This window comes from Buceros rhinoceros, unplaced genomic scaffold (genome assembly GCF_000710305.1).
Source record: "Buceros rhinoceros silvestris isolate BGI_N320 unplaced genomic scaffold, ASM71030v1 scaffold12455, whole genome shotgun sequence".
In the NCBI taxonomy this organism is placed as follows: Eukaryota; Metazoa; Chordata; class Aves; order Bucerotiformes; family Bucerotidae; genus Buceros; species Buceros rhinoceros.
In genome coordinates, this window is record NW_010414630.1 from 112,207 (window position 1) to 122,212 (window position 10,006).

Below are 10,006 nucleotides of genomic sequence, written 5' to 3' on the forward strand. Positions count from 1 at the left end.
GAGCAATGACTGCAGCAATACGGCGATGATCAAACCTGGGCTGGAACTAGGCACAGCAGCTGGGTTACGCTGCTGAATTCCACAACGTTTGGGTCTGTCCGGGCACAGGGCCACAGCCAGGGAGCACGGCTTTTACGTGGAGCACGCACGGTCCCAGCGCAAGAGCCAGGCAATCACTCGGAGAGGATCACTCAAAGAAAGGAACAAGTGCCCAGAGGAAAAGTGTCGCATTACCCTGATGACAGAGCGCAACCTTGAGCCCCAAAGGGCAAGGTGAGGGGACTAAGAATAGCACAGGCGATGGGAGCCACGCACAGCAGCAAATGCCATGTGTCAAACAATTCTGCGCGGAGCCAGTTTCCTCAAGTGTTGTCCGCAGAAGGGTAAAGGGGACAGCGACACACTGTGGCAGTGAAGAAGGAGGTCACAGGGGAAATACACCACCAGAGCAGAGACGAGAGATTCCAGGGAAAAAGCAGAGTTTAAACAAACAAAAAACACCGACATTATAAATCTACCTAATAGCTAACTGCCTCCCCTCCTGTCAGCCTTTGAAGAACTGCTCAAACTACCCAGCTGTGAAGCACACCAGAAACTTCCTAAGTAATTCATTCTAAAACAGAAGTATGTAAGAAAAAGCAACTTGTCTTGAAATATTTTCCAGCCCTGGCACCTCTTAGCTAGGTATAGTACAGATCCCAGCTCAGCTTGGGGTCCCTGCCTCCCACACCCCAACACCATGACTCTGGCCATGGAAGGCTGCTCTCGCAGGCTCCCCAGGCTCCTGCTTCTCTTCACCTCCGCAGGGAGGCCACCACAAACCCACCAGTTCACCAGTTCCAACCAATCCATCATAACGGCAGAGAATTGTGAACCTACAGACTCTGCTTGATAAAATCTGTGCCGCTCTCTTTTCAGGTCATCACTGCGTAGATGCAAAACCCAACAGACGTTCAGTGACTCTATCGGAAGTGTATTTCATGTAGAAAAAGACAGATTCCATCATCTTCAAAATTAAATACTTGCATGATCTATGGTTCCATTAGATTTCCTCAGGTTTTGATCCTGATTTGAGAATAATTATTTATACACAGTATAACTGAAGTTTTCTTTCTCAGGTTTTGTGAAAACGGTTTCCCAGAAACTTGCCTGGGCTCCGAAAAATCCGATCCACAGCACCCAACCCAAACAGTTCCTGACCATTCCAGCTGCAAGGAAACAAATCCTACACGTACATAGCTTGATGTTAGAGGAGCAGCTCCAGCACTGGTTAGAAACATTCATCATGCCTGCTACCAGCTGAATTCACTGCTGCAAAATCAACGGACACGATTTGCTGCAACATCCCTACAAAAACAGGCAACACGAGGCTGCGTGGTTCTGACACAACGCTCACCCTCAAACACACCCACTCTACAGAGCTCATTTCCTAAACACAACGCTCCTCAGGACACAAACGGCAAATATCGCACGAAAACCATCCCCCTCCTTAGACCCCGGGCCTGCTGTCGGACAAAAGGAAAGCCTGCGCGCTCCTCCGCCGTTCCAGCCTCCCGGGCAACAAAGCTGTCGCTACAGACACATACCTGACGCACATCGCAGCCAGGAGCCTGCATTGATCCCAGCACTGGAACATGCCCAGCGCTATCGGTGACGTAGCGGCTTATTCCAAAGGCAGTGATGCATTAGCTGCCGTGTTTGAAAGGCAGCTTTGAGGAGGCTGCAGCACATACACACGCGTACACACACACCGCCCGGGAAAGGAGGGCTTTTCCCCGCTCCGGATTAGGCCTGCGAAGGGTGCGGAGAAAGGGCAGCGCTCATCACCAACTCAGGCTTTATGTTTCGTAAATATGCACGTGCTGATGAGAACGTGAATCTAACTGGGGGGGGTTAGACCGAAGCCAGTCAAAGCATCTGTGAGATCTGCTCCAGTTTTCAATCTGCCCTTGCAAACTCTCGCACAAAAAGGCAGAGAGAAAGGGCAAGCATGTACCTAGTCCAGCGAGCAACGCGGAACCCTGCAGCTGGCGTAACTGGTTCGCTGTGTCTTGGGTAATGGGCACTGGAAGCAGCAATCTGGACTATTCAAAGACAGTTTTTGCCTGCAATTTTAAAGAGACAGAGCGGTTGGCTTGAAGGCAGACACTGCCGGAAATCAGTGCTTCAACCTACAAATCAAAAAAAAAAAAAAAAAAAAGGAGAAACTTGACCCAGCTCTGTCAAATGGATTTCAGGAAACTAAATAAAGGATGGAACACAACACCCCAGAACAGCCCTTTCCCTCCTCCCCAGCTAATGCCTCCACTTTCCTGCTACGGCAGAGTCTGAACAGCCATTAAGGCAGGTCTTTAGCCTAAAGCAGTAACTTTGGTTCCAAAAATGTGCAGCCCAAATGGGCACAAGCTGCCAGGATTCCTCTCAAATAACCAAGTTCCACCAGCTGCAATGGAGGCAGATTTTAAGTGCTGAGACATTTGTTTGTCAGGTATTTTCTTTTCCGAAACCTCCTATCTGGCTTTCTATCTGCCATGCTGCACACGCTTTACACGGACCCTACCCATAGGATGCACACACCAAATCACAGGCAGTGCCTGCAAGTTCCACAGCAACACCACAGCTCTTACTACGGGAGGGAACCTGATGATTCAGAGCTCACTGAGCATCTCTGTGTCACACACTCTCGACGCTATGATCAAAACCACTTCACTCCTGAGGCTCTTCAACATAACCCATTCCCTCTGGCTGTTCCTTTCGAGGTATTCTGCCTCAGACAAGCCTCCAGCCTCCTCCATGCTCCAATCTCCTTCTTTCTCCTTCGGATTTATCTTTCAGAACCCATTTCTTCATGCCCTTTCCACTTAGACCCACGGCACCAAATATTCACCCCCCCAAAACACCCAAATGTCAATCCTAATTTAAATCCAATTGATATACAGTTCCTAAAACCACAAAGTACTGAAAGATCTTTACTTTCACATGCTCACGAAATACAAAATTCCATGTGTAGCAACAGCCTAACACTCTCCAGGTCAAGCTCTGCCACCAGGATAAAAGTTAACAACAACAGCAGTAAAACACAGCTCTGCAGCCGAGAGCAGAACCCAGTCTTTGGCAAGGAGCCTTCCCGGCACCCTCTGACAAAGCTCAGGTGTCGAACAGATCTGATCTGAGAGAACGTTCTTTAAAACGGCCAGAATTAAGGGGGTAGGTGGAGGAGTTTTACATAAAATTTATCACTGAAAGAGATAAATGAAAGATTTTGGACAACTTCTAGGTTTTTACCTAGAGAAGAGAATCCAGCACAGAAAAGCACAGTGCAGCCCATTTCAGCTGCTAGTTACACCAACAGAGTTACAACACAGAGTCACGAGATCCACTTTATTCCCTGGCCTGCAGATTCTTTCCTTTCTCTACCTAAAACAGGTTTAATGACATTTCCTCTTCTCCCAGATTTTTTTGCAAGCATTGACAGCATCTCCTGCAGCCCCTGAAGTATACATGGAATACACTTTGTTATCTTCTCAATTAGAAATATCAGATAAGTAAGTGAGGAGACACTGTCAGTGCTGTGGTATCTCAGCCAGCAAATCACTGCAAAATCTCCCTACAAATTACTGAATGTAGAGACGTTTCCCACCTTAACTGAGGTAAAAGGGAATAAAATATCTGTTACACCAAAACAAGAAGAATGCTGCATCTGAGAGGTGCGTGGAGGAAAAGTCCTGTAAAGTGCTGTTGTTCACTAAAAAGAGGAGCTTTCAGAGAAGACAGAAGTTGCAATTCGCAGGTGACCAGTGTGAGCAGAAACAGGGGAATCCAGAACCCCTCAGAGCTTCCTTTCTCTCAGTAGACATGGGAAGAAATTCAACTTTTCACTCCAGGTGGATAAAGCTCAAAATGCGAATCACAGCATTGTTCCCTGGCAGGATTGGCAGCAAAAGAGAGTGAAAGCCTCAGGTTTGGCAGGGCTTCCTTGAAGATGCGCAGTGTTACTTCAATAACCTGCGGAAACAGGCCACAGGATCGCTCTCCCCTATCTGCAAAGCCCACGGCGACTGATCACATGCAAAGGAAAATGTCTCAACAAGCAGTACGCAACCCCAGTTTCATTAACGGCCTCTGGTCCACAAGGTACAAACCCATGCAAATCCTACGCAAAAACCTCCGCGGCACCATTGCAACTGGTAGCACAGACAGCAGAGCAGGAGCAGGAGCCTTCAACTCCAGCAGTGGCCCCGCAGATCGGAAAGCGAGCATTTCAGAAAGGGAGAAGTCCTGTTCGACGCAGCTGGACCAGTCTCGGACGCGGCAGTGAAAGCATCAGCCTTGCCAACACCAAAGCACACTTGTACTTCTACACAAAACTGCAGCACACTTATAATTTTACCAGATCAATGCTCTATAGTATAATCTCCCAACCACAACCAGTTGCACTGGGAAGGATTTTTTTCAGGCTCAGAAGGATCCTTTACCATGCTTAGTACACATTTTTAGCAAATTTGGCACCCCATCAGGATGGCATCCTTTGGCTGGAAGTGCCCGCGGACATTTCTGAACTCAAAGACAGCACAATTGCGCCTGGAAGCAAAAAGATCAAGAAAAAATTGCACACTTGGGTTTATTATCTAAAGGTGCAAAATGCAACAGAGAGTAAATTTTGTTGCTGTAAACTGTACCCAAGTACTTTCTTCAAGGACACTTTTTGCATGTTAGATGCTATAACACTGAGGAGGGCATGTACAGGACTTTTATTACTGATACTCTTTAAACGAAGCACAACTACAAGCAAGAAAAGAATCAGAAGGTTTTAGTGCGCACAGTTACTCTCCCAACACTCCACGGCTGTGAAGTGCTGGTGTTCCCCAGACCAATTTCAAGCTCATTATCAGAGCGTGGCTTTCTCAGTCCCGTACAGTAGCAGCCAACCAGCACAACCAAAGGTCTTCATAGATCTCTAGTGGTTCAGAAGCCCGTATTGTACAACCTGTCCCAGCAAGACTATCTTTAGCAACACTTAACAAGATCGAAGAGGTGATAGATGGAAGAGCACAGCGCACACACACTCTGCATGCTCAGATACAGAGCTGGCACACAGCCCGCCCAGAGCTGGCCCAGGGTTTATCGATCAGACAGCACAGCCCCAGCAGGTGATAGGGCATTCAGCGATGTTCTCCAGCTCAGACAGGAGACCTTCACATCTCGGGTACTGAACATGTGCCAACCCAGTCTACTGACACATCCCTGCTTCGTGCACCGGCCCTGGGATGTCATTCTCTGCAGGGATCTAAAAGCAAGACAGAAGCAGCAATGCCTGTTACTGCAGGTACACTCGCAAACCCAATTAAATTCTGGATTTTAGACATAATTGTTCCCCGAGAAGGACTTCTCTGCAGCTAAGCCCCTCACCTCCAATACAAGCTATCTCTGTCTCTATCTGACCAAAATTTTCTGTGTGAAACTAACCAGCAAATGGAAAGATTTTTGGCAACTTATTCAGAAAGATGTGCTCCCTTGAACCTGCACTTTGTTTGACCCACTAGTCAAACTGTACAGAACTCCCCACGAGTTCATCCTTGTCACTTCTGAAAGCATTGTACCATTGTAACTGGAAGCAAGAATACCCATGTTCCATTAATTCACTGTCACAGAGTGACTTCAGGCGAGCTGTTGCATTTGTCTTTGTCTCAGTTTCTCCATCTGTAAACATTATTTGGAAATGTTTGACGAAAGGGACTACCATCCTGGAAAGCTCCTACACTTCACCTTACTTTATCTTAGAAAAACAGCCTACAACGCTGTAAGTTTTTTTATTTGAATTGGCATTTCTTTCCGATTTAACTGAAAGTCAAGTACCCTCAGAAGAGAGTGCCAAAGTAAGCAGGTTACAACAGAGGTGCTCAAGGTTGTAGAACTATTGCATTACAGCTCTCTGATGCCAGGTAGCATCCTAGAAGTTGCTTGATTTTCTTAATATTCTATTGCTTATTTCCACACCAACAATTCATCCAGTTTCTTCTGTTCCTAAAATATCTGTTGTTACGGGGCTAGATCTTTACCTGCTGGATCATATTCCTACAACTGGCAGTCTGTGGAAAGCTAATCCCCTTCAAGTTTGCTAATATAAAGCAGCAAATCCCATACAAAGACAAAACGAGCAAATAATATCCTTGTCCTCAACAAACATGGCCCATCCAAAACAGACACCAGCAAATACTTCAGCGATCTCAGTCAGCCCATCTGAATTTTGTGAAAGTCCGGACAAGATGGGCAGTTTGAGGAAGCCCACCACAAGACTCAACAGCTGAGATGTCTGAAAGGTGCTTACAGAATTGAAGCACAGATATTTCATTAAAACCAATGGAAAACAGAAGGTAAACACACAAGAAGCCAGTTTGAAACAGGATGCTGGAAGCTGTCTCAGCACAACAACAACATTCGAGGCCAAACCCTGGATTCTCTTTCGCATGGATGGGGTAAAAAGACAGATGACGGCATCCAAGCACTATTTAATCCATACCTCATATGGCTTGCCAGGCCTTCCTGAGCGTTAGAAAGTCCTAGATCTGAAAGGGAATCCGAGCAGACAGACACAGGTGACAAAGACCTCTCTTTCTCCTCTAGCAGATCAAGTTTCACCAAGGAGCTTGTCTCATCTTCTGAGTTATCCTCTGACACAGAGCCAATAATAAAGCGAGAGTGAGGGTTCGTCTCCAGGGATTTATTGGGTTGGGAAGACTCTTCCATGGCTCCTACAAATTGGGCTCTCAGCACTGTAAGGGACAAAAGAAAACAAAACCCAAAACCTGAGGTTAATACCGGCTATCACAGGCCAAAACAAGGTTCACTTCTGGTAGGAAATGCAATGTGAAAACACCACAGCTGAACCCAGACAGCAGTCCCGGACCAAGAATAGCTAGTTCTGCTATAATCATTGACTCCTCTGTTTGCACAAGGACTGAGAGATCAAAGCAGCTGGTCATTCTGATATGATGCAGAACCTGCTGCTAGTTCAGACAAAGCTGCAACAGGCACTTAAATGGAAAAAGAAACCCCATCACAAACAAATGCATGACTAGAAATCCAGAATTGCTGTTTTACCATTATTCTGTGTTTGGTTAGTTATCAGTGACATTTAAAACCTGACTGGACATGGTCCTCAGCAACCTGCCTTAGCTGACCCTGTTTAAGCAGAGAGTGGGAATAGATGATCTCCAGAAGCCCTTCCAACCTCAGCCTGTCTCTGATTAAAACTGTGTATTTCAACAGCATCTGAAGGCAGGCACTTGCTGTGACGGGACTGCACAGAGCATTAGTTACTGCTTGTCAAATGATGGATTTCATTGGTCAAAACCACTCCTTTCCCAGCCCTAGCCAGGTGCAAGACACATTATCTCCTGCATTTTTTCAGAAGACCTCATGTTTCTTAGGATTCTGTCAGGAATCCAAACACTGGGGAGCAGGTTCAGTGTCCTGGCCAGCAGCCCGCCAGCCAGATGGGGGCAGGCAGTACCTCAGACCTGTTCAGCACACAAGCTCACCTCCAACTGTGGTCCACAGCACACATCTGGGCAAAAGAACGGGCTGAACATACAGTCAGCTTCCCAGGCCAAGCGCTCAAGCACATCTCAAGCCAGAATGGCTTCCTTTGGGCTTAATGGTGTGAAAAGTTTCCACAGAGGCAAAGGGAGTAATTTTGAAGTTTTCACTTAGAGAAGCATCCACAGATTCTGGAACAACTATAGGATTAACTGAATATCTTATAAAAACCAATTCTGTAAGAGTTCTCTATACAACAGGCCTAGCACAGCAGTAATTAATTTTAAACTTCTTCCACATACTGGTGTGCCATCTGCTTTATCCTTTACCTGGAAAGATCAAGCTTTAGGAAGGCTTCGATCTTCAAAGCTCATTCAAGCCTGAGGGTAATCCCCACCAGGATGATGCTAACACACCTAACACCCCTCACAACCCACTCCTGGCAAAGTGAGGGGCCTCACTCCATTCGTACCCGCCTCTTCCCTGCTCTGCCCCAGCTACGTGCTCACGTTGCCTACTCGCCACCAGCTCTGGTGCTTCCCCTGGTCTGACTCCTCAAAATCACCAGAGACAAGATCATTTCCTGTAAGGTTAGCGAGAGGAATCGGAACAGCAAAGGGACAAGGTGGGAAGATGCTGCGAAGGCATGATGGGGACAGAAGAAAAACCTCCCCTTTTTGGCAGCAGTGAACTGCAAGACTGGCTCAGCCACCTTCTGTAGCTTCACCCTGACTTTAACCTCTCAGTCCCAGATAATCCATGTCAATGTGGGGGCAGTTCCTACTTTACGGTAATACACTGAAACTTAGAGGCATGACACCAGAGAAAACACAGAACTTCAGGTCTCCATTTTCCAACTAAAAATCATTACATCGAGAGAAGACTCTCTTAATATCAGGAACTCAGAGTATCAAAAATCCAGTGCTGGGAATGAGTGCATTTCCTTCATAATTAAAATAATAATAATAATAATAATTACAAATGAGAAAGAGCATGACAGATGGAGCAAACAAAGAGGCACCTCACAGCACAAAGACAGCTGGGATGGGGAATAACCATCTGATATGCTCTGCCCTGCCTGACTTTGATGTACTTGTAACCCCATACAGCCGGAAATCACATCGCCGTAACATCAGGAACGCACTGACCTCTTGTGATTCTTGCAATCTGCGCAGTTATCCACTTCCAAAACGAACTGGAAAAGAAAAAAATGAACAGATAAATACTATTATTATGAAGAATACTCTACGCGTTGTTTCCCCACTACACCAATCATCGTCATGATGAAACGGCAGGTATGAAACAGCCCAGATGGCGTGAGCAGGGGCACAGAGCAAACCCAGAACGGAACCTGCGATGCCCAAGTCAAGCCGTGGCACCTCCTGCCGGTCCATCATGCTGGCAGCTCCCGGGCAGTGTGTCAGCACACACCTGAGCACCCCACGTGTATCTGAGCTTTGTTACCAGAAGAATCTACACTTTGTGCCGGTGCTATCCACTTGTAACTAACTTTTCTTCTCCGTCACCTTCCAAATCTGCTGGCCAATGTCAGCTGAATTTGACGGTCAGGAGTAAATCCCAGTGATAATTAAATATCTTGTGAGAAACTGGGGGCTAGAAGACACAGCTGACACACCACGTTTTTACATGAAAAATCCCAAGAGTTCACCTGCAAAATTAACTGTGACACAGCAAAACAGACGAGGACAAGACAAGGCAACATTTTTCTTGGGGTCCCATTCGCTCTGCAGGTTCTTCACTATGCAGAAAGGATTGGTTTGTTACCCTTAACTCTCATGCCACACTGACACCCTAAACCGGTGGGAAAACCTCATCGGTCCTCCTAATCACAGCCATGTTATGCCAAGTACAGGGATGCAGCATAATCGCTTTGATAGGAACACGACAGCTTTCACCCAGGACAAGCAAAACTGGACCACGCTATAACACAAACGGGATCTGATTACAGTTTAATTAGAGCACAGACAGGGAATGTATAGATAGTGCAATCCTTAAACACCACGTTGCCTCTTTTCATCAGTAACTGAGAATTAAAAACCCATCCGACTGGCTTATGCGCTCTTACCATGAACGTACCGGACTGAATTATTTAGATCAAACCCTGTGTTGACATCACTACTCCCACAACCTCCAGTTTCACTGGGGCCACAGGCAGTTCATTTTACAGAGAGACGTACCGTTTCATGACTGAAGAGCCACAAATATCTGGCTGACTTGGGCATTAAAAGGGGGGAACCGATCTGCCTTTATCAGGGGCAGAGCTGGAGAAGAAGGGGAAGCATGGCTGCAAAGTTTGGATACCTATTGGTGACACGCAGAAACGAAGTCACATGCGAAGATTTCCTTAACCGAAGTGCTTGGGCAGGACTTAAGAGCTCAGGCAGCACAAAGTTTAATCAATGTTTAATCAATGTTTAATCTTGTTTGCACATATAAACATGAAGAC

At 46.5% G+C, this 10,006-nt stretch overlaps 1 protein-coding gene across 1 annotated transcript in view; it reads right to left on the reverse strand.

Annotated features, from left to right (window-relative positions):
- The window catches only part of LOC104494338 (acetyl-CoA carboxylase), a gene marked incomplete at its 3' end in the record, with an annotated part of 117,946 nt that extends 109,216 nt beyond the window's left edge, over positions 1–8,730 (reverse strand). Inside the window, exons 1-2 of the mRNA XM_010137154.1 lie at positions 8,688–8,730; positions 6,521–6,773 (exon numbers count right to left, since the gene is read on the reverse strand). Coding sequence (XP_010135456.1) covers positions 6,521–6,747 — 227 coding nt within the window. The remainder of the gene's footprint in view (positions 1–6,520; positions 6,774–8,687) is intronic.
- Positions 8,731–10,006: the final 1,276 nt, after the last annotated feature.